General features: G+C 46.2%; 2 protein-coding genes across 7 annotated transcripts in view; one reads left to right on the top strand and one right to left on the bottom strand.

Moving 5' to 3' along the window:
* ADAMTSL2 (ADAMTS like 2) overlaps positions 1-17,166 on the top strand; it is a 38,097-nt gene extending 20,931 nt beyond the window's left edge. For all 4 annotated transcript variants that reach the window (XM_083485032.1, XM_083485035.1, XM_083485034.1 and 1 more), the window contains 8 exons: positions 938-1,041; positions 3,353-3,479; positions 4,287-4,500; positions 7,269-7,424; positions 11,994-12,164; positions 12,966-13,142; positions 14,773-14,917; positions 15,346-17,166. In XM_083485032.1, coding sequence (XP_083341158.1) covers positions 938-1,041; positions 3,353-3,479; positions 4,287-4,500; positions 7,269-7,424; positions 11,994-12,164; positions 12,966-13,142; positions 14,773-14,917; positions 15,346-15,464 — 1,213 coding nt within the window. In that variant the 3' untranslated portion in view covers positions 15,465-17,166. The remainder of the gene's footprint in view (positions 1-937; positions 1,042-3,352; positions 3,480-4,286; positions 4,501-7,268; positions 7,425-11,993; positions 12,165-12,965; positions 13,143-14,772; positions 14,918-15,345) is intronic.
* A 1,130-nt stretch (positions 17,167-18,296) lies between these two features.
* The window catches only part of FAM163B (family with sequence similarity 163 member B), a 47,782-nt gene continuing 41,811 nt past the window's right edge, over positions 18,297-24,267 (bottom strand). For all 3 annotated transcript variants that reach the window (XM_083485431.1, XM_083485430.1, XM_083485432.1), the window contains one exon: positions 18,297-23,411. In XM_083485431.1, coding sequence (XP_083341557.1) covers positions 22,998-23,411 — 414 coding nt within the window. In that variant the 3' untranslated portion in view covers positions 18,297-22,997. The remainder of the gene's footprint in view (positions 23,412-24,267) is intronic.

Below are 24,267 nucleotides of genomic sequence, written 5' to 3'. Positions count from 1 at the left end.
TGTGCTCTGCGCATGTGCAGAAGCGCCAAATCGCAACTGCGCATGTGCAGACGCGGGTTGCGAACGCTGCAGGTTGCGAACGTGCATCCCGCATGGATTACATTCGCAACCTGAGCGTCCACTGTAATGCGGAAATTAACAGGGAAATGGAATAACCTGCCATGCGGAGGCAACCATAGTTTAGAACCTTATTATGATATCACTGTTTTTCCTTGAAGATTCAGGACAGATAAAAGAAAGTAATTATTCATATAGTGCAGAGTTTAACTAAGGAACTCCCTCCCACAGGAGGCAGTGATTGCAGCCAGAGAGAGAGAAATGTTTTTGAGGCATAGCCATGCATGGTCTCACCCAAAGAGGAGGGGAAGATGGATGTTACCTCCTGGGCCTTTCTGAAAGGTTTGACACTGGTGCCAAGACTTCCTGGCCACTTTATAGTACAGCATACCTGGTTCTGTTCCATGCCAAGGACTCAAACCGCACCTTTTTGGACCCTCTGTGTCTAGTGATCAGGGGTATTGGATTGAGTGCAAACTATCTGATATATTTATATACATATATTTGTCATTGAAAACTTGAACTGTTTCTCTTTGTGGGTGTTTTTATCCCATTCTCTCTATTTCTAGACAGTTGAAGCTCTGCCTCTAACCAGGCTGGGGAGTCTGCTTGGGGAATCAGGACAGGTATGTTGGATTATAGCCAAATGATCCCAAATCTTAAAATTTAAAATTTTTTGCACCCCTCACAAAAATTATTATTCCCCCCCTCTTATTTTGATACAGCACAACAAGCAGCCTAAAGCACCCTCCCCAATCCCAATTAGATGAAAACTATTAATTATTATTATTTTTCCTCCCCATCAATATTTTTAATGTGAGGAAGTATTGGGGGGTGGAAAATCAACCCGTCATTTGATTTGTCCTCTCTCATTGTGTAGAAACCGGTTGAAGCTGTTCCGAAAGGGCCAGAATATGAGCCCAGCTGATATGTACAGGTGGAAACTCTCCTCCCATGAACCCTGCAGTTCTACCTGCACCACAGGTAAGCCTGAGGGGATGAGCTCGGCAAGGGGCCTCCTCACCCGAAGAATGGGAAGAGAGGAAGCAAATTGCTAAATCCCATAGGCACAAACTGAAGCACATGTTCCCTATGAAATCTGCGCTGCTCCAAATTTTGCAATGCAGTTCTCTGATCAAAGAATTAATATATAAATATGTATGTTAGGTTTTTTATCACTTAAAATGCACCATCAGCAACATTCTTGTCCATATTAATTAATATATTAATAATATTATCAGTGGCGATCATAATGAGCCTGGGATCTTTTTCATGCAAAAAGCAGATGCTCTAAACACTGAGCATTCTGTGATTCTTGCATTGCAGGGGATTGGACTAGATTACACTTGGGGGTATCTTTCAACTCTACCATTCTATGATTCTGATGGTTTATTTATTTATTTCATTTATATCCCCTCTTTTCTTCCAAGATGGTTCTCCCCCTCCTCATTCAATCCCCACAACAACCCTGGAAAGAAGACTAGGCTGAAAGGCAGTGACTGGCCCAATGAGCTTTGTGGCCAAGTCAGGATTTTAACCCTGGACTCCTAGGTCCTAGTCTGACAATCTAACCACTATACCACACTGACTATTATTACTATAAGGTCCCTGAGCAGGCACATCCATTAGCACAAGGACTGGATTCCCTCCTGGGGCTACATGCCAGTGTTAAGGGAGGAACATAAACCAAAGTGGACTGAGCAACAGATGCAACCCTTGCCATTGTACAGAAGGCAGCCTCCCAACCCGTGCAGAATTCAGTTTCCCAACTCGCATCTCCCAATCCAAGCAAACCATTTGCATTTCTATTAGGTCCATGGAAGGCACCTCTGGTGCAGTTTGGGCCACGATCTGGCAAACTTGACAGGATTCTTCTGGACTGAAATGGGGGGAGGCTTGCACCCACCTAATGTTTAATTAACCCTTTTCAACCTGAATTAAACATGGTCAACGATAAGGCGAGAAGGATATATGCAGACCACTTAGTCTCCTTTTGCCCCCTCTCTTTGCCGCCTGCCCATAAGCACCCCCTTTTCCAGCCCTGGGTCACTCCAGGTAGGTCCACCCAGGACAATCCAGGGCTGTCAAGACCCAGTCCAGACACATTCCAGAATGGCCAAAAACTGACTGATTTGGTTTGGGATCTGAGATTTGTCCAAGACAGATAGATGGCCTTAATGTCACAGTTCGAGGCTCCCTTCTGGACAGGGAGAAACACTCAGAGGGAGGGTACAGCGCAGGTCTGGCAAAGGGTGTGGCCTGGAAAGAAGTGGGTATGGCTATGGGAACATCCTGAGGGCCTCATAGATAGACCTGGAGGGCCACATTCCAGCAGAATGTTCAAGGTGCAGGAGAACAAAAGGTACACAACGCGTAGTTAAACTGCGGAACTCCCTCCCTCAGGAGGAAATGATGGCCAATAACTTGGATGACTTTAAAAGACGATTAGACAAATTCATAGAGGAGGAGAGAGTTATCAGTGGATACTAGCATGGGGGCTATGCTCTGTCTCTGCAGTTAGAGACAGCAATGCGTCTGAATGCCAGTTGCTGGAAACTGCAGGAGGGGAGAAGACTCTTGTGGTCAGGTCCATAGCTGTCAACTTTTCCCTTTTCTTGCCAGGAATCCTACCCAGAATAAGAGAATTTCCCCTAAAAAAAGGAAAACATTGACAGCTATGGTCAGGTCCTGTTTGCAGGTTCTCTGCTGGCATCTGGCTTTCCACCGTAAGAACAGTTATGGGTCATTGGCTTGATCCAGCAGAGCTCTTCTTATAAAGGTTTATTGTGATAGCAGAACCTCTGTGTCTAGGGAGAGTATACCTCTGAATACAAGGTAATTGGAGAATGCTCTTGCACTCTGATCCTACTTCCATTTGGAGCATCTGGTTGGCAACTGTGAGAACAGGGTGCTGGAGTGGATGGGCTCACTTTGGCCTGATCCTGCAGGGCCCTTCTTATGTTCTTATCCCTGAGGCTTCCTATGCCTGAGGCAGGGCATAGGAACCAAGAGTGTTCTGGGAAAGTCTTCCTGTGAAAAGTGGTGCAGAGTAAGATAGAAGGTAGGGCAGATACTCTTGATGGGGCAGAAGACATTAAGGTGGTAGTGCTGGAGGAGCAAATGTCACAGATTCCGTATTGGGCAGTTTCCAATGTTCTCATGATGCAGATCACTGGTCCTTATAGCTCCATATTGCTAACACTGATTCCAGTGGCCGAAGCTAGAATCCAGTGACATCTGGAGGGCTGCAGGTATGTCCCCCCTCCCTGATCCACACTGACCTGTCTAAATACAGGTGTGATGTCCACCTATGCCATGTGCATCCGCTATGATGGAATTGAAGTGGACGACATGTACTGTGATGCAATGACCCGTCCTGAGCCAGTCCATGAATTCTGTGCAGGAAGGGAATGCCAACCAAGGTAAGATTATGATGTCAGGTGATTGACAGGTTGGTGGCCTCTCACCTTGTTGTTAAAGGCACCTAACTCCCTTGCTGCCTTGATGCTTCATCTGCTGGGTCTATCCGCCTAAAGTTGTGAGTTCAGTGTTATGGGTCTTATTGTGTGGAACCCCCTTCCTAGTTTCTCCTAGCTTCTGTTCAGTCTATTAGATCCGGAGAGCCTTATTTTTTTATTTTTAAAAAATGCAATGGCTTTTGGCTCATTTACTTGACTGTAACAAATTCCAGAAAGCAGAAATTTAAAAAGCGGAATGAGGTCAGATGATGATGATGATGATTGATTACACTGCCTTTACCCTAAAGTAAAGGGTATTTGTACCCTATCCTTTAGCCAAAAGGGCTCCCTGGAACAGCTTACCTATGGTCAATTAATAAGACAAGATAGCCCCTACCTGCAGGCTTACAATCACAACAACAACAACAACAACAACAACAACAACAACACACACACACACAGAGGAAAAGAGACAAGGAGGGAAAAGGAAAACGAAAACCAATTTCTCAGGCACCAATTTCTAAAACAATTTCTGTGGGAAAGGAGTTCCACAGCTTGGAACTGCCACAGAGAATGCATTCTCCATGGCTGCCAACCCCCAAAAGATTCTGAGGGCAGAGGGACTACCACGGGGGCCCCATCTACCGATCTTGGCTCCTGAGGGGTCTGTAGGGACATTTAGGCAGCAGTCAGCTGTGAGCACATTTCCTTTCTTGAGGTTTGCCCCCATCACCTCCTTCTATCCTGAAATGCCCATTCCCTCCAACACAGGTGGGAGACAAGTAGCTGGAGTGAGTGCTCCAGGACTTGCGGAGAAGGCTACCAGTTCCGCATTGTCCGATGCTGGAAGATGATCTCACCTGGGTTCGACAGTTCTGTCTATAGCGACCTGTGTGAATCTGCTGACATCACCCGTCCAGAAGAGAGGAAGATCTGCAAAAACCCAGCCTGCGGGCCGCAGTGGGAGATGTCTGAGTGGTCAGAGGTAAATCTGCAGAAGGGATATGTTTTTGACAGGGAAGGATTTAGGCTTGGAGTTAGCTGACTTTAGGAATGGCCGAATCTGTCCATTATCTTTCCAATCCTAATTTCATTTTGTCCAATTTCCAGGCATCTTTTCAAGGGTATTTTTTTTTTTTAATAAAAGTGTTCTTGAAAACTCGTAAGCATTTTAGGGCCCGCTTCTCCTTATAGTCATTTTTGGAAGCATTTTTGTATGTTTGTTTCATTGATATATGCTTTTGGGGAACACACTTTACCCTGATATATATGCATCTTGTACACATTTTGGGATTTGTTTGCTTTGAGGAATTGTGCAGCAAAATTCAGAGAAGTCTGAACTCCAGAGGGTAACTTTGTAGCCTGTGCTCTGTGGCCCTTTTGGCAGGCACAAAAGGGGCATCTATGGAAGCAGAGCCCCTCCTGCTGGTGGAGAACCACCAACTGCCCAGCACCCTAAATCTTCCCAGCACCAGAAATCGGATGTCAGGATTGCTCTGTAAAACAAACAAGTGGAGTAGACAGGCCATTGGCCTCATTCAGAAGGCTCTCCTTACCTCTGCCTGAACACCACAGAATTATTGTGCCACCTGTGCAGTGGGGTGGGTGCAACAACCCCCCCTAGGCGAGACTTGTATTGCCTTTTCTCCTGCATGCACACTCCTGAAGGCTGAATAAGAGCATCTTGGGGCAACTGGTCTGCTGGATAGAGAACACTTGGCATGCCAAGATCGCCCTCCTTCGTCCCCGAGAGAGAGCTTGGATATGGTTCTGGTTCATACTTGAAATTCCCCTTCCATACTGAGTGCCAGCGGTAAATGCTTGGCTGCCAGCCCTTCCCACTGAAATCCTGCTGTGTTCTTTGCTTTTATAGGATGTTTTTTATTCCTCCCCCCCTCCCACCACCACCCCACAAAAGAAACACACATCCACCCACACTCTGGTATAAAAAAAAATGGATTGCTTCTCCCCATGCTGAACTGAGCGATTTAAAAAGAGAGAGTCTTGATTGTGTTAAGCTACCTATTTTATGCATTTTGGTAGGTGTCAAGCCGAGATCATTGGAGCGCAGGGGTCCTTCCTCCAGCCAAAAAAGCAACACTAATTTAATTTTGATCCAGCAGGCGAAGTTCAAGCCAAGCCAGCTTCAGACCTTGGCTTCCTTTTTCCCGTCCAAAAATAATAATGAGCAGCATCCCTTACCACCCCGTACCACCCCCCAAGTCCCAAGTCCCAAAGAGATAAGTGGATTACTGTATCAGGAGTGCTGGGTGCTGATTGCCACGCTCTGCTGTTGTCATCACTTCTGAAACAGTAGAAATATGCACCAAACAGACTTGCATAATGCAACACGTGTGTGATTGCAACCCCACTCTGCATAATGCTGGTGGGTTTGGCTCACCTGTGTCATTTGAGACAGGACTTGGGGCTCAGCGGCTGCGTTCATGTGCTGGATGGGGATGTTACGTTGAAGATCAAACTCGGAATGCGGGGGCACTTAGGTCCAAATTCCAAATGTGTCCCCAGGCCTCTCTGTCTAGCCCTTGTGACACTCATAGGCCACAGCTCCTCTTTTCAGGCCACACCTTCACAAACCCTTTGCTTTACATATCCTGCTTTTTGCCTGGCTGGAATGTGTAACTGAATTCTGATAATTCCTCTTACTTCTTTGGATGTGGGGTAGAGAGGTATGTTTGTGAAGGCTAATTTACTGTACAGGTAAAACTGCACCCTCTCTAGCCCCCATCCAGGGAAGCAAGAGGTAATAACAGAGTTAATACTTGCCCTGTTGGAGGCAGAATACTCAGTGCTTTTTTCTGGAGGTATGCAGGGGTACACATACCCCTAAACACTGTGTGAATCTTTGTACTTTTGCCCATTTACTGTATTTATTTTCCCCGATTTGAACTATAAAATGGTGATTTTATTGAGTCAAAATGAGAGTACCCATAAACATATTTTTAAAGAAAAAAAGCACTGAGTAGACCTATGAGTGCCAGTTTCTGGGAATCACGGGGGAAAGTTGTGTTGTTGTGCTCAGGTGCTACTTTGGGGCTTTCCATTGCAGTATGTAGTTGGTCACCATGGGAACAGGGTGCTGGAGTAAGATGGGCCTCCTTTGACCTGTTCCAGCAGGCTCCAGCAGGCATACCCTGTAAATGTCCCGGAAAAACAGGGACATCCCTTTTTTTTTTTTTCTTATGAGAGAATGGCAGCCATTTTGGGCACAGTGATCTCACGTGATTTCATGCCACAATTCTCCCCCTCTCAAAAGTGCTTTCACGCAGCACACATTTTGGTGTGCCATGTCTGGAAAAAGTGCTTTTTGGGTGGGAAATTGTGGTGCAAAATCACACGAGATCATGGCTCCCAAAATGGCCACTATGCTCTCACAAGAAAAAAGCAGGAAGATGTTGTCTAGGAATTTGCTGTTGTGGCATTGGAGAATATGACATGTTTAGTTCAAGGGTATATTCCAGATAGGCAGAAAGGAGAGCTAGTGAAGAGTGTGGCCTGAAAAGAGAGTGTGTGACTTGGGGAGAGTTCTGAGGGCCAGAGAAAGAGGTCTGGAGGGCCATTTTGCTTCCACCCCGGAACCTGAGCTTCCCCACTTCTTCCTTATGGAAATCTTCGTGTCAGTTCTTGGTCAAGCCTGACTCCTGGGGTGCTCCCTGTCTCTGTCAGAAACACAAGCTCTTCGGTCAGATTCTTGCCATCTCAATCACTTCCTGTTCCCTTTCTCCCTTCCCCCAGTGTACAGCCAAGTGCGGTGAGAGGAGTATTGTCAGCAGAGACATCCGGTGTTCAGAAGAAGAGAGGCTGTGTGATGCTAGCACCAGGCCCCTGGCGGAGAAGAATTGCAGTGGTGCCCCCTGTGACAGACAATGGACCGTCTCTGACTGGGGACCGGTGAGTCCACAAGGGTATGTGGGGAGGGAACCATCTGCAAATGGAGGCAGGGGAGTTGGGGGAGAACCGGCTATAAATGAAAAACAAAGTAGGGCGTGTTGTGTGTGTTTACAGCTGGCTAGTCTATCTGGCTGAGGATTTTGCTCATGAAACTCATAAGCAAGGCAGGGAGGCAGCTGCACTCCCTGACTGATTGAACCCAATGTCTGCTATCTACAGATATACTGCATTTGTACATGGTGGTTCCACTCATTTAGCTTTGTTAATAGTCACTACAATCTTTGAGAATTCTTGGATAACAGATGAGGTCCCTGCAGACTGGAGGCAGGCAAATGTTGCCTCCATCTTCAAAAAGAGGAAAAAGAAGACCCAACCAATGAGCTTGACATCAATACCAGGAAAGGTCCTTGAGCAGATAATTAAACAGTTGGTCTGTGAGCACCTAGAAAAGGTTGCTGTGATTACAAAGGCCCAGCATGTGTTTCTGAAAAACAAGTCATGCCAGGTCAATCTCATTTCTTTTTTCAATAGAGTTAAAAGCCTGGCGAAGGCTGTGGACAGAAGATGAAGAGGTAACAGGATTTAGTGAGCAGGGAGAGTCCCTGGCACAGAGAAGTGCAGAATCAGAATCAAAGGCAGAAGCAGGAGAGGAGGGAGGCCAGGAGGCAGAGATGAGTCAGGCTGGTGAAGATGCAAGGGTGTTTCCCCTTCTTGCTGCAACAAGCTCCCTTCCCCCTGGTCTCCCAGGACAAAACGAGGTATGAAGAGGGAGGAACAGAGACAGGCATGTCAGTGTAGTCTCAGGTTGCTTGGGAAGTACCCAGGGGAGGAGGAGACCTATTGAGAAGAGTTGCTGTGCTCATTAGGCCTAGCACTCTTGAGCAGACCTTATTTCTTCTAATAAAGAGTTAACATCACTTGCTCTGTGTGATTTATTCCCTCCAACTCCTGACACCTTTCCAACTCTACAGTTCTATGATTCTATAGGTTGGTGGCCATCACTGCCTCCTGTGGGAGCGAGTTCCATAGTTTAACTCTGCTCTGGGTGAAGAGGGACTTACTTTTATCTGTCCTGAATATTCCAACATTGGACATCCACGAGTCCTAGTGTTATGAGAGAGGGAGAAAAAACGTCTTTCGTTCCAATTATTTGCCTGGAGTCAGGTGGCTGTTTAAAGCCCCATGCAAAATCCTCACAGCTCTGGGTGGCTGCTCTGTGCAATTACGAGAGAAGACCGGCGTGAGCCAGAGGACCCTCAAGGCTCCTTTTTTGGGTTAGCGTCTGAATTACCCATGTCTGTGGTGTCTGTTTTTGCCATCTGAAAGCTATCGGTTAAGCCAAGCTGGCACAGTTTCCCACAGTATGGGGATTAAATTGCATTTGTTAGCTGTATGCTTGGCAGACACTCCTTGGCTTCCAGTAAAAAAGCATGTCTCCAGCTGTAAGCACAAGTCCAGCTGCAGACAACTCCTCACCCCTGTCTCCTATAAGGCAGCCATCAGTCCCTGCCAGTTCGGCTGGTATGATGCTGAGGCTAATGAGAGAATGTCTGTGCTGCCCTGGGACTGATGGGAGTTGTAGTCCGAAACATCTAGAGGGCACCGAATGGAGAAGGCTGCTTCAATGCAGGTTGAAGAACATGAAACCTCTAATTTTCTCTGCTCCTGGACTCAGTTCAGGTGGCAGAGAGAAATCATAGATTCCATGCTCCTAAGCAATGCTGTGTGATGCTGGGGCTGATGGGAGTTGTAGTTTTAAACATCTGGAAGGCATGATGTTGGGAAAGGTTGTCCTACCTCCTCGAGGGGACAGAGGAACAGGTGGCTGTTCCTCCCCTGCTCTGGAAGCCTCTGAAGCAGAGATGGAAACAATTTCATAATTGTTTTTATGACACTGTGAGTGTGTGAGTGTATGTGTGCTGCAGTTTTTTAAGATGAGGCTGGCGGGAGGGTGCAGGAAACATTTTGTAAAAGTTTTGGCTAATGTACACTTTTTTCTTTCTTTCTTTTTTTTTTTTTTGCTCAGAATTTCTCCTGATAGGATGCATTGCCAAATCCTGTTTTCAGTACAGTGGTGCCTCGCAAGACGAAAAGAATCCGTTCTGTGATTCTCTTCGTCTAGCGGTTTTTTCGTCTTGCAAAGCAAGCCCATTGACGGATTAGCGGATTAGCGCTATTAGCGCTATTAGCGGCTTTTAGCTGCTTTTAGCGGCTTATCGGCTTATCGGATCAGCTGATAAGCGGCTTAGCGGCTCAGAAAAAGGGGGGGGGAGGGAAAAAAACCACAGGAACTCGCAAGACATTTTCGTCTTGTGAAGCCCATAGGAGATTCGTTTTGCGAAGCACCTCCAAAACGGAAAACTCTTTCGTCTAGCGAGTTTTCCGTCTTGTGAGGCATTCGTCTTGCGGGGCACCACTGTATCATGCAATTTATGTACACTTTACCCTGATTTTTGCAAGTGATTTCCCCTCTTATAATACATTTTTTTGTGGTGATACTTTCACAAATAGATGCATTTTTACACACACTTTCCCTGATGCACTTTTTTCTTCTTCCAAGGAGTATCCCCTATCATATTTTGGCTGTGATGTTTTCACAAATAGATCCATATTTATGGACACTCTCACCTTATGCACACATTTTTGTACAATGTCTAGCTTAGAGAGCTGCACTGCAAAATTCAGAGAACTGAAAATTTCAGAGGGTAGCTATGTTTGTGGTTTATGCTTTATTTTAGGAAGCTGTTAATGAGTTAGGCTTACATTATAATGAAAAAGGGGCTGGATTGCTTCCCTATCCATTGTCCAAAGTAATTCACAGGGTTGCATCCAGAGTAATGCTGAGCAACAGATCACATTGCTGTGAGGGTTTCTGCTTGTGCAATGGGACTTCCCCCTTCTCTTCCTGCTCACATACCCCCTTAATGGTTTGGGTGCATGCAGCAGGGAGAAGAGAGGCAGATGTCCTGAGGTGCAAGCTGAAGGGCCATAGCTCAGTGGTAGAGTATTTGCCTTGCATACAGAAGGTCCCAGGTTCATCTCCAAGTGGTATCTGCAGGTAGGGCTGGGAATGTCTGCCGTTTGCTGCAGAGCTGCTGCCAATCAGTGTGGACAATACTGGACTAGATGCATTTAGTGTAAGGCAGATTCCTGTGTTCCAGTAGTGCTCGTGCTGACTAGATGTGTTTGTTGGAGACTACCCTGAACCTCCATTCCTGCTTAGGAACATCAGAGGTGGCTTTGCTGGGTCAGTTCACCAAGTGTTACATGCACATGCAGTCAAGCAGGCCCCAAGTGGTCTTCCAGAAACAGGTCTGGGGTCTACTAGTAGAATAATCTACCTTCTCAAATCAAAGCTTGCAATGAACTGAATTCACAGCCCAAAACATCCTGTCCTATCATTCCACCCACATTTGGAAATGGGGCAGGATTATGACCTTGAGGAAGTATCCAAAGTTTGTCTCAAAGATGACATGCATTTTTAAAAACCCAAGCTGGTCTAGAACACAATTGTCTTAGGCTTTGTTTGTCTTTTAAGTGAAATAATCTATGTCACGTGGAATGCCTTCTTGGCTTCTTCCCCACCCCGCCATTTTCAATTCAGTGGCAGTGCCTAAAAATAAGCCGTTTCCATGGTGATGGCTGGCAACTGTGAGGAGCTTGTCTCCCAAAAGGATACCCACAAAGGAACTCTGGGGTTTGTAAATATCAGCCAAGGCAATGGCCCCTCCATGCCTCCCTCTTTTTTTTTTGTAAGCAAAGGGAACATATTTGCAGACATTTGCATTTTAAATGGGGGCTGGGGAGATCTTTCTGTCGGAGGCCCTGAACTGGTTTGAATTAACAGGCTGGCTTGATGGTTGGGGAAAAGGTCAGGACCTACTGGGATTGTTCTCCTGTGTGATTGCTCCCTGAAAATGAGAATATGCCTAGGGAATGGCTGTAGCTCAGTGCTAGAGCACCTGTTTAGCATGCAGAAGGTCCTAGGTTCAATCCAGGTAGGGCTGGGAATGTGGAGCTTGTTGGCCTGACTCAGCAGAGCGACGAGTCTTGCATTCCTATTTAATTCAGCCTTCCTTCATGATGACGAGGACTAGAATCTTGCTTTAGGTTAAATGGCACAGCTCAGTGACATAGCGTCTGCTTTGCATACAAGCAGCTTACAAGAAAGAAACGGGGGTGCATTTCAAACAAACACCACAAAAACTATTTCATAATAACACAGCAACATAATAGCATAGTAACAATTTCATAATAACATAGCAAAGCAAAATTATAATAACATACAAAAACATGTTTCAATACTATAAATATAACAAGCTTGCTCAAACAGAAAGCAGCATCCAGTGGCCAAAATAACAAGGGAGCTTCACAGTTTCACCTCAGTCCTAGAAACAACCATCCCATGACCTTTTTAATGTGGAAGGAGAGATTGGTACATTATTTGGGGTAGGTGGGTGTTATCTGAGGTTAGTAGTCAATTCAGCCAAAGGGGCTGAAGTGCCATTGAGTGGATCTTATGCAGATGCACATTTGTGTTTATTACCTTCTTGTCTGTTTATCTTCCAGTGCAGTGGAGGCTGTGGACAGGGGCGGATGATCCGGCATGTCTACTGCAAAACCAGTGATGGCCGTGTGGTGCCAGAATCGCAGTGCAACTTGGAAACCAAGCCACTGGCAATCCATCCCTGTGGGGACAAGAACTGCCCCGCTCACTGGCTCACCCAGGACTGGGAGAGGGTAAGGGAGCCTTTGAGTTTGCTCAAAGAGCAGCATGGTCCACTCTCTAAGCCTAGGGGGCAGGGGGAACCTTTTTTTCCCTGCCCGAGGGCTGCATTCCTTTCTGGTCAACCTTCTGGTGTGGGTGGGGTGGGTGGGTACCTGCCAATAATGGGAGGAATCAAGAGTCAAAAAGCAGGTGGAGCACTGAATGCAATTTTTTTTTCTTTGTATACTTGACTATAGAGTTGACTACAGGTCAGGAGCAACACAGACCCTGAGAATTCAGGGCTCCAACCAGAGACCTAGGGATGGGCCCTAGAGATGGGAGTTAATTGGGAGAGAGAAGCGGGGAAGGGCAGACCTCTCCAGAATGTCTATGCTATAATTTGCAGCTGCTCCTGCCAGGCTGAAGCTTGCAAGCTGCACACACAGTTTTCATCATCATCATCATCACCACCACCACCATCATTATTAAAGGCCCTCTTACCCACCTGTAGATTCAAGCCCTCCACCTGTCTCCTGGAGGGGCAGACCAACCTGTCAGACCTAAGAGTCTGACAACCCTACTAGGCTAGTTTCTAGACACATTCTTCTCTGTCCTCTGTCAATGCAAGCAAGAGGCACTGTCAGGATTCAACGACACTTCTCAGCCTGGCATAAGCACTCAATAACAGTGTGAAGCAAGAGTGTGTGGCCTAGAGTGGAGCCAGAGGGCCAGAGGGAGGGGGCAGGAGGATTGGATTTGGCTCCCATGCCTGGATTTGGCTCCCCACCCCTCCTCTTACAGTTTCACTTTGGCTCTCACTCTTACCTTGACAGTGCAATACCACATGCGGCCGGGGGGTCAAGAAGCGAATCGTCCTTTGCCTGGAGATTGTCAATGGGAAGCTCAAAACCCGCAACCCAACTGAATGTGACATCACCAAGAAGCCAGCTGAGGACACAACCTGCTTTGAACGGCCTTGTTTCAAGTGGTACACGACCCCTTGGTCAGAGGTGAGAAAAGGGTGGGTGGGTGGGTGGGGAGGCAGACAGCGAGTGAACCATGCTGGGAAGACGAAATGGTCCCGTAGAGGACTGTGGTGGGACTGAGCACCCTACGAATCAGAGCTCTGGACAGCTTCCATTCTACCTCTGTTAAAATGAGAATTGGACCACACTACTTCAAGGGGTTGTTGCGCCTGCAAAATTAAAAATATTTTCCCCTTTTGGGAAATCGCAGGATGAACAAGGGTCTGTAGTACAGTGGTACCTCGGGTTACATACGCTTCAGGTGACAGACTCCGCTAACCCAGAAATAGTGCTTCAGGTTAAGAACTTTGCTTCAGGATGAGAACAGAAATTGTGTGGTAGAGGCACAGCGGCAGTGGGAGGCCCCATTAGCTAAAGTGGTACCTCAGGTTAAGAACAGTTTCAGGTTAAGAACAGACCTCCAGAACGAATTAAGTTCTTAACCCGAGGTACCACTGTATTAGGAACACAATGTAACCAACAGGGAATCATAGCATGTAGATTTCATATTGGTTGAGGGGCCCGACAGTCATTCGATTCTAGGACTGTCCACAAACATAACCGAACGTTAGGTTGTTTATTGCTAATGGGTAAACTGCTTTCACACTGGCAGGCCTAATTAATTGCTTCTCTGGCCTTCTGACGTCCAGACACCATGCACTCCATCACTGCCCTCCCCCTTCCTTGGCTCAGCGGTGAAAAGGAAAGTCTCCCTGTGCTCCACTTTCCTCCCTCCTTCTCCTCCAAAAAAAGCACAGCCAGTTCCGATTACATCTTGGCAGGCCGTGTCCTGCCCGGAGCCACTACAACGGTGGACGGCAGTTCGCCTTGGCTGCGGCAACGACAGCAACTGGGCTCTAATCAGTCCCTGGCAACCGCCTGTGCTGAAGTCTCCACTGGCTGAGCGGCTGCAGGCCTCTGCCTGGTGAGAGCCAGGGGGAAAGAGTTCATGCTGCACTCTGCTCCTCTAAAGGGAATTTGTGCTTCTGCGACGGCTGCCGGGCGTTCTCGGATAACATCGGGGATCGGCCCAATAGCCGCTGGAATGCTGCAGAGCTTTTGGATTCCTGGAGGTGGAGTTAATTAGGCTCCCCAAACATTCTCTCCCCCCAAAAAAACCCTCTTCTGCAGTCCCCCCCCCCAAATATGGGTTGCATCCAACTCAGTTTTAGGCCACAATCACACCACAGATTTTAAAGCAATATCACCTCACTGCTACCAACCCATGCCCATCAGGGAGCCAGGTTGTCTGTAGCATTGCAGGGGGCTGGACTAGATTGACCCCCGGGGTTCCTTCAAATGCCACAATTCTGTGAAGCAGGTATACTCCAAGGCACTATGTATTTAAAGCACTGTGATACCACTTTAAACATCTCTGAGTCTCCCACAAAGAATCCTCAGAGATTTAGTTTAAGTGGTATGATACTGCTTTAAATGGATGGTACGGATGCAGCCTTAGGTAGAGCTGACGAACTTGCAATCAACATCCGTACGTCAATCATGTCCATTAATTTCAGTGGGCCTACTCTGAGCAGATGCTTCTCAAAAGGTTGAATCTTAGTCCTGAAACTGTTTGTTGTAACAAACGAACCTCCCCTCTTTTCCTTGCCCACAGTGTACAAAAACTTGTGGCATTGGCGTGAGGATGCGAGATGTCAAGTGCTACCAGGGGAAGGATCTCGTCCGGGGCTGTGACCCTCTCGTGAAACCAGTTGGGAAACAGACGTGCGATCTTCAGCCTTGTCCAACTGAACCACCAGGTCAGGGGGAGATGGGTGTAGGGCTGCCGGACTTCCAGGTCTGACCTCCAAGCTTGCCTGGCCCCCTCCAGGTGGCAGGGGGCGGGGCTTGAATCTCTAGGTGGGCAAGAGTGCCTTTTGAATGGCAGTGAATTGCTAGGGTTTCTGTCAGGAGTCTTTTCCCAGCTTTAGCTGGCGATGCCAAGGTTCAAACCTAGGACCTTCTGCAAGTAAAGCATTTACCCTACCCAGGGAGCTACACCCTGTTCCTCTTTGAAATTCCTCAGAGAATTCCTTGGAGCACCTCCAAAAATTAATATCTGTGGCTGCCCTAGGAAAACTGGCTCACCGTATTGAAAGTGAAGTTGTTTGGAGTTCTCTGCACAGGTGATGATTCCCACTTGTTTTCCTCCATGCCACACCTGACTCCACTCACCTGTCTCTTGCAGATGACAGCTGCCAGGACCAAGCGGGGACCAACTGTGCTCTGGCCATCAAGGTGAACCTCTGCAGCCACTGGTATTACAGCAAAGCTTGTTGCAGGTCCTGCCGAGCTCCCCATTCCTAAGACAGGACCAAAGGGATCCAGTGGTTCTCCAGAGCATCCAGCGGGACACAGGAGCAGCCAGGTGCGAACTGGGACAGTTCCTGCCTGTCTGCCTACCCATTATGCCACAACATGGAGAGTAAGAGATGGAGGTCCTGTAATCCAAGACACCTCTTTCACCTCCCTCCTGGGTTCCGGAAATGGAGGGACACATTGTTACATTTGCTACTACTGTAGATCAGAACCCCCCCACTCTATGAGGAAAGTCACGTTTTGTTTTGTTTTTAAAAAAGACGTCATGAATATTTTCCCCCTTTTAGTTCTTGTTTTCCAATGTTGTCTTTGAACTTTTGTGCCTCCCCTTCATCTCCTCTGCAATTTGAACAGAATTAGAATAGCCCTTTCATCCCTGGCCCTTGGGAGCACTCTTTCCACTTTCTAATTTTACACACAGGTTTGCATTGCGGGGCGCCCTGACCTGCTTAGCATCAGGTGAGGCACTCCATCTGGATCTGCTGAGAAAGAGATTCTGACATACTGCTGTAGTGACTGAAACACCGTGGTTTGTTCTCCAGCTTACCGTTTTGCAGGGCGGACATACGTTCCATCCAGTTAAAATGCAGGGATCAGCCATCCATCCATCTTGGCCCTCCCCTTAGGTAAAGGAACTGCCTTCCAGAAATGCATTGTTGCCAAGCACCACATGCCTGTTTTATCCCTGAGATAGAAATCCTTTCTCCTACCATCTCCTGCTAGGTGATGTCAGTGGCCCATCTAGTCTAGCATCCTGTTCTCACAGTGGCCAACCAGATGCCTGCTGGTGCAACAGCAACTCCCCCCACTTACCATTTCCAGAAGCTAGTATTGAGAGGCATACCACCTCAGACAGTGGAGGTAGAGCTAAGAAGAGCTTTGCTGGGTAAGGCCACCTAATCCATTCTAACAGTGACTGCCCAGATGCCTCAATGGGAAGCCCACAAGCAGGAGCCAGGTGAATCAGCACTCTCCCTATCTGCAACTCGCAGCAATTGGTATCCACAGTGGAGGGAGAGCATAGCCGTCAGGGTTAGTGGCCACTGATCCTCTTCTCCACCATAAATTAATCTTCTTTTAAAGCCATCCCAGTTGCTGACCCTCACTGATGCCAATAGGTTACATTCTATACTTGTAAAAGGCAAAGTTTTCTAAACACACAGCACCACCAGGACTGACCCCATTGTAATTAAAACACAATCTCTCTCTCTCTCTCTCTCTCTCTCTCTCTCTCTCTCTCTCTCTGCCTCTGCCTCTCTCTTTGACTTCATCCTCTTGTAAGCTTCCCTTTCCCTTCTATTTTCAATACCATTCCCCAGCAGCTCAGCACTTAAGGAGCAGAACTTAACGCTCCCCAGGCGACTCTAAGCCAAAAAGCCCATTAGATATAATATGTAGGTGTCCACGTTTTCAGAGATTTTTTTATTTTATTTTATTGTGTAATCAAATCCCAGACCGTGTAGTCCTTTAATTAAATGAAAAGACATAAAGCCAACAATAGTTGTAGAGTAACGAAAACATAACAGCAGCACTTTATATCACGAAGAGAGTCACGCTCTCTCTCTCTTTTTAAAAGATAAATAAAGAAATAAGTATATTTGTTTACAAACAGTGAACTTTATCCCTGTAACCACAGAAACTGTACCCATTAAGTATATTTTAAAATAAAAGTTGTCATATTTATAGTGCCAGCTTGATGTCTTCATGGTGTTTGGCCCTTTTGCTTTGGACATTGTGGTTTAAAAGAATGACAAGGAGAATGAATGTGCCACCCTACACCCGCCCCCCCCCCAACAAATACTAGAATCTAGGATCTCTGGATTCTAGGGACATTAAGGTGGCATCATATTATGTGTCCGTTCAGCTGCAGTTCATCTTCTGTCAAAAATGACATCATTCATCTCACTGTCTGTTGTGGCAAAATCACACAACTTCGGTAATTTATGTAACTGATCACATGAATAGCACCTGAACATCAGGTGCTGATCCACAGTAGAATGACACTGACCTCTTCCTCCACCTTGCTTATGAATCATAATGGGAGAACCCTCACTGATTTTAGACCGCATATGCATATGCCTTGTACCAAGTACACCCTGACTGGAAGCAGCTCTCCGGGGTCTTGGGTAGAAGGACATCTTCCCCATTGCCTGATCATTGTCTGAACCTGGGGCCTGAACCCGGGGCCATCCACATTCCGGTCGGAATGACTGACTGCATCATTCAGTCACTTCCAATATAGAGCGGTAGCAATTGTGCCCTCTGATAAGATGATCCTTGGCATCTATGTGCATGTCCTGCTTATAGTGCCTCGTGGAGAAAGTGAGCTCCATTGAAATAGAGTGATGTTTCTTCTTACACTAAAAGGGTGTATTCCATGAGCCTTAGCTAGCAGACATTTTGCAAACGGTGGTCCAGAAAACTTCCTTCTCGGAAGGAAGGAAGGTGAAATTTTCAGGTTGCCATATTCTGCAACACATAGAATACCATTGAATACCTGTATTCAATGATAATCCTACTCAAGGAGACCCACTGAAAATAATTTACATGACTAAGTTAGCAGGCTAACTTAAATTGGGAAGGGCCATCGTTCAGTGGTAAAGCATCAGCTCTGCATGTTAAAGGACCCTGATTCAGTCCCTGGCAGCATCTGCAGAGAGGGCTGAGAATGTCCCCTGCCTGAAACCCTGGAGAGCCGCTGCCAATCTGTGTAAACAATACTGAACTACATGGACCAATAGTCTGATTCATTACTTTCAATGGACCCGCTCTTAAATAAAAACAGGTGTCATGAAAAAGAGCACACTTCTCCCTCGAGAACAAAGTCAAAGATAGGTTTATTTTTTTAAAAGTTTTTGTTCTTAAGAGTCCAGAAGGCCTGTACAGGATAACCACAAGGCAAAATGAATGAAAATCCATGAAATATTTCAATTAATTTCAAAGATATACAATGAAGGGCCATGGGGTTGGGAAGATGAGCACGGAATAAATAATAGGAAGATAATAAACACAACCACAATTTTAATGCAACAAATGGCTTTTTCTTTTCTTTTTGAAAATAAAAATGCCATCGAAAAAAGTGCAAGTTTTAAGAAGAGTTGTACAAAATTTACCCAGAGTTCTGTAGAAGTAGCTGCAATTACATCAGATCACTTCAAAGACTGAGCACAGCAAAATGGAAACTTGTCATACAGGACATGGCCTAGGATAGTGAGAGTCAGGCCCGTGCAGGGGGTGGGGTGGAGTGGGGTGGGTCGCCGGGTACACTTGTCCTGAGTCTCAGAGGGCTAAGCTGGCTGGGGGCGCCACCAGGGAACAGCTGCTTTTTTGTCTGAGTTTATAACTTTATCCTAACTAGACTCTTAGCCCCCGGGCCTCAGACAAGCTCTACACCGGTCTGTTGAATGTTGTCACAAACTGGATGGCTGTGGGGGGGCAGGCAATGGGTGTGGGAGGAAGACACCAAGCAGTAACAGAATTGGCATGTCCATTGATATAATAATACCCATTGACATAAAATAACAATGTTTCTAGTCAATGTTGCAGAAATATACTTTGCACTTTGGACAACCATCCACCCCTGCCCCTTCAGGTTGCGTACATCCATCTCTATAAAGTTCCACAACCTTGAAGGCTTTGAACCCCAAACCACCAATTGGAATGTTAGTCCCTTGAACGTTGCAAAGTTATTCCTGGGTGGAGTTTTACAAGTCCAGGAAATGGATGACATTGCTAACGGACTCCATCTTTGTGCTTTCAAACCGGAAGTGCTTGTGAAGCTCATTTGGAAGGATTGAGGTGACCTGCTTTAATTTTGACTGAAAGGCCACAAGTTGGTCCCAGTGTTCTAGGGCACACCCACACCATACAATTAAAGCACTCTCAAGCCAATTTAACAGTCGGGGGGGGGGGAGTGATGTTTGTTCAGGATGCTGAGAGTTGCTAGGAGGCCCCTCGCAGAGATACAAGGACTGCAGATCAGTGGCAGAGCATCCGCTTTGCATGCAGAAGCTCCCAGGTTCAATCCCCAGGTAGATCTGGGAGGGACTCATGCCTGAAATCCTGGAGCACTGCAGCCAGACAATACTGAGTTAGGTGAACCAAGGGTCTGACTGGGTAGATGGCAGCCTCTTTGTTCCAACAATTCCAAGCACCCTTTAACAAGCTACCCTACAAGGATTCTTTGTGGGGGAGCCATAGCTGTTAAAAGAGCTATAGAAGTGCTTTAAGTATATGGTGTGGTTGTGATCTTAGGCGATGATGAGAGCGTTCACATGAGAGCAAAGTTTTTTTTATGAGAGTTTTCGGATGAGAGCAACTACAGAGAACCATAGGAATTAAGACTCTTCAGGCTCACAGCATGAAATTTTGCCAAGCTGGGCATTATTTTCAAGGAAGCAGGCCGAGGCAAGATGGATGTCTTTTCACTTAATTATTTTAAATCTCATTATTTATTTTAAATAAATATTTTAAAAATTTATTTGTTTTAAATCTCTTGGTACAATCCTGAACCATTGGCAGGGTCTCTCTATAATATTTAATATAATATTGATAGCAGCTGTTTCAAGGGTGCACTTTTAGCTATAATGCAGTCCAAATGTTTGTTTGAACGAAACAGTTCTTTGACATCTTCCACAAATTGCTGAGTGTCCAGAACGCAAGGCCCAATTCACTAGCTACTTCTTTTGCCTGTGCTCCTCGTGAAATGAATGTTTCTTGAACTCATGTATGAGCAATGTGCTTTAATTCAAGATGCCCCACCCCATGGAATTAGAAAAGAAATCCAGATGGAGCTCATTATGTGAATGGCTGTTGACTGAACCTGGTTTCCTTGCCTTTTGCTGAACTTATCTCCAGCCTTGCTATTCTCCCCTTACAGATTCAATCTAACAAGGGGCTCCCTGCATTGAAGGCTGCATCTGTGGGAGGGTTCCTGAAATTTTGGATAGGGGCAAGTCGATGTAATATCCTGCAGAGCAAGAACATGGTCACATAATGGCAGATCTTCCCTAAAATAGTTTTGCTTTTATTAGAAACATGAACTTGACATATAAGGTTGTCTGTCCAAACAAGATTGCATAATCAGCTACTCCTCTGTCAATTCCTTGCAGAGGGGTGCTAGCATCAGGTGTTTAGTACATTTTAAATCTGATCACATTTCCCATCTATGAGTGTTGAAACACGGTACTGAGTTGACAAGGGAAGTGAGTGGGAAGAACCTATCTGGGCGTAAGGAGTAGCCATGGTACTGGAGTAATGCCACCACATTTTTCTCTATGGCTTGCACAACAGAGAGCCTGGCTTCAGCAATCCATGCTCTGATAAACCTCTGGGTTAGATTGCTGCAATGTGAAATATGTGGGCCTCACCTTGAAGACTGTTTGGGAATTGCAGCTAATGCAGAATAATGGGGGCAAATAGAAAACCTTAATAAACCTATTCTGGCTGGCTGTGCAGACCTGTCAATCTTCATTTCCCATCATTTTCTCATTTTTCCACTCTTAAATTCAGTTCTCCACATTTCCACGTCATCAGCACTCCAGTGCAAAATTCTTATACCATACACATATGTGTATGCGGTTTTTCCTAACATATACATTGTTGCAAAGGAATTTCTCCCAATATAATGCATTTTCACAGACAGATACATTTTTATATGCACATTTTACCCTAGTATATGCATTTTGGGGCATTGGCTGGAGAACTGCATTGGACTTGGCTGGAGAACTGGATTGCAAAATTCAGAGAAGTGCAAATTTCAAAGGATAGCTGTGTTTGGGGCCATGCATCGTAGTGGAAATTGCAGACTGGGTAGGTTTGCCTTAAAATGCAAACTGAGTGCAACAGCTGCACACTCCTAGACTGAGGTGGATGGGGCAGTGCCCCATTGGTGCAAACAGGCCAGCCTCCACTACCTACAGGACTACATCTGACCCTCCCGCCCCACCTCTGCTGTAGAACAATGGTGCTAAGCAAGACAATAATAATAGACCTCCCTGTTTTCTTTAAAGATGGGAGCACACCAAAGTCAAAAGTGCTAAAATGGTGTGGTTGAATCAGATGTGGAGAGCCTTTGGCCCTCCAAAGGTTGCTGAACCACAACTCCCATCAGCCCCAGCAAGCATGCCCAGAGATCCCAAGGGATGATGGGAGTTGTAGTTCAGAAACTTCTGGAGGGACAAAGATTCCCCTCACCAGGACTGGAAAGCTCAATCCATTAACTCTGACAATATACTGTTTCTTCTTCTTTTAATTCGTGGCAATATCCAGAGGTCATTTCTTTAGAAGTCCCTGCTTGCTCCCTGGGAGGTGGTGGGTCCTAATGAGGTGAGATTATGTGCCAGGTGGTTGGGTGGCATTTGTGACTTGTTATTTAGTAAAAAATAAAATAAAGGCAAGATTGAATTTTTCTCCAGCCAAGGTCCTAGAAGACATCTGAAAAGTTGTCACAGGACGGCAGGCAACAACCGCACATCACCCAGTCAGAAAATAAAGGAGGGCACAGCGGCAATTCAGCATGAAGCATGGGGTTGCCATAGAGCTGCCCCCCTCCACCATAGCCTTATACTTGCAGACTTTCATGACAGCAAATGAAAAGGGGGGAAATCTAACGCTTACAAAAGGATGCCCTGTATCAAAATCTTCTCATATACAGTGGTACCTCGGGTTACATACGCTTCAGGTTACAGACGCCGCTAACCCAGAAATAGTGCTTCAGGTTAAGAACTTTGCTTCAAGATGAGAACAGAAATCGTGCTCCGGCGGCGCAGCAGCAGCAGGAGGCCCCTTTGGCTAAAATGGTGCTTCAGGTTAAGAACAGTTTCAGGTTAAGTACGGACCTCCGGAACGAATTAAGTACTTAACCCGAAGTACCATATATATATACAGTGGCACCTTGTGTTATGTACCATCCCCCTTATGAATGCTGCAGGTTACGCACTCTGCTAACCCGGAAGTAGATGCCCCTTGTTGCGACCTTTGCCCCAGGAAGCACCATTAGAGAAAGTGCGCCTCATGTTACGAGCGGTTTCCTGTTACAAACGGACCTCCGGAACAGATGTATGTAACACGAGGTACCACTGTATGTATCTATCTATATCTATCTATAGCTATATATAGATATAAAAGAAACTATTGTCAACACTAAACTTTAGAAAACCTATATGCACCCATCAAGTCTATTAATTCTCCCTCCTCCCCTTGGTACAGTGCATTATTTAATAGGTATATAGATAATTATCCATCGTTAACATATAAATACATTCATCATTTTTAAAAGACTCTCTGTGGGTATTTTTTTTTGTCCTGTAAAAGAGTGACGCCATGTTATTATTTTTAAGCCACAAGGGTATTTAGGGAAGGGGGAGGGGAAACACCCTTTCACAGAACCAAAGAATTAGAGAGTTGGAAGAGACTCAAAGGATCATCTAGTCCAACCCCTTATAATGCATGAATCAGCAGGATATGTATGCCACCAACGTTACCCACCACCGAGCTGCGGGTCACGGCTGCTGGCACTCATTAGACGTCCGTGCTGATGCTGCGGCTGCGGGAGAAAGCCTCCCGCATGGCTGAGAGGCGGTTGGGGTTGAGGGCCTGGAGGCCACTCATGTTGACGGGCAGCTCCAGGTCTTCCTGGCTGATGGCCTTGTAGTTGATGAGGTCGCCCCCATTCTGGACCTCCTCCTCCTCTTCCTCCTCCTCCTCCTCTGGCTCCTGGAGGAAGAAGGTGGGCGGCTCATAGTGTGAGCAGCTGGGGCATACTGTCCGGCACTGGGAGTGCTTCTTGTAGGGAGAGGAGGAAGATCGGTACAAGGATGGGCCGTTCGTCAGAGCCACGTTGCGGTTGCAGTGGAGAGGCGGGATGTGGGAATCCATGCCAAAGTCTGGTTCATCACCGTCCTCTTCGGACTCCTCCTTCTTGCAGCAGTAATACTGGGGGAGGCAAAGAGGGGAAGAGGCAGGGATTTGATGAGAAGGTGGCTGTACGTCTCACCATGTCTCCCTTTCAGGTTGACATTGATGTTTTCCCACGAGATCCACAAAAACTCCAAGCAAGCACATCGCTCCTGCTGCCCATGCTCAAAGAATTCTGGGAACTGTAGTTTGTTAACGGTTGGTGGGAATTGTAACTACAGGTCCTAGAATTATTTGAAGGAAAGGATGCACTTTGAATGTGCTTTAAATGTACATTGCGTACACAGCAATAATAATAATAATAATAATAATAATAATAATAATAATAATAATAATTTTTATCCCACTTTCCCCCCACACTGGGGCTCAATGTGGCTTACACAAATTAAAACAACAGAGATAAAATGCAAAAAAGTTAAAAACATATAGAAGAAAATAATTTAAAAGTAATTAAATTCTAATAGAATCTAAACAATATAAAAACAACTCTATCAAAATACAGATTGCAAAAATAGCACAGCACTATTATTAGCCCTTAAAAAAGCAGTCAGTTCTTAAAGGCCTGTTGGAATAAAACAATCTTCACCTGTCAGTGGAAGGAGAGCAAAGAGGGAGCTTGTCTGGCTTCTCAAGGGAAGGAATTCCAAGAAGGCCCTTTCCTGCGTGGGCCTGTGTGGGTGTGGTGGCTCTGAACAAAGGGCTACTCAGAGCCCAGGCGGGTATGTATGGGAGAATACATTCCTGCAGAGAGCCTGGGCCCAAGCCTTAAAGCACTATTATACCACTTTAAACAGCCATGCCCCCCCCCCCTCCAAGAATCCTAAGAAATGTAGTTTGATAAGGTTACTGAGAGTTGTTAGGAGATCCCCTCTTC

The sequence above is a fragment of the Podarcis liolepis genome, assembly GCF_965112155.1.
Source record: "Podarcis liolepis genome assembly, chromosome: Z".
NCBI classification, from domain to species: domain Eukaryota; kingdom Metazoa; phylum Chordata; class Lepidosauria; order Squamata; family Lacertidae; genus Podarcis; species Podarcis liolepis.
The sequence above is the reverse complement of the archived record's forward strand: the minus strand, read 5'-3'. Positions and strand labels throughout refer to the sequence as shown.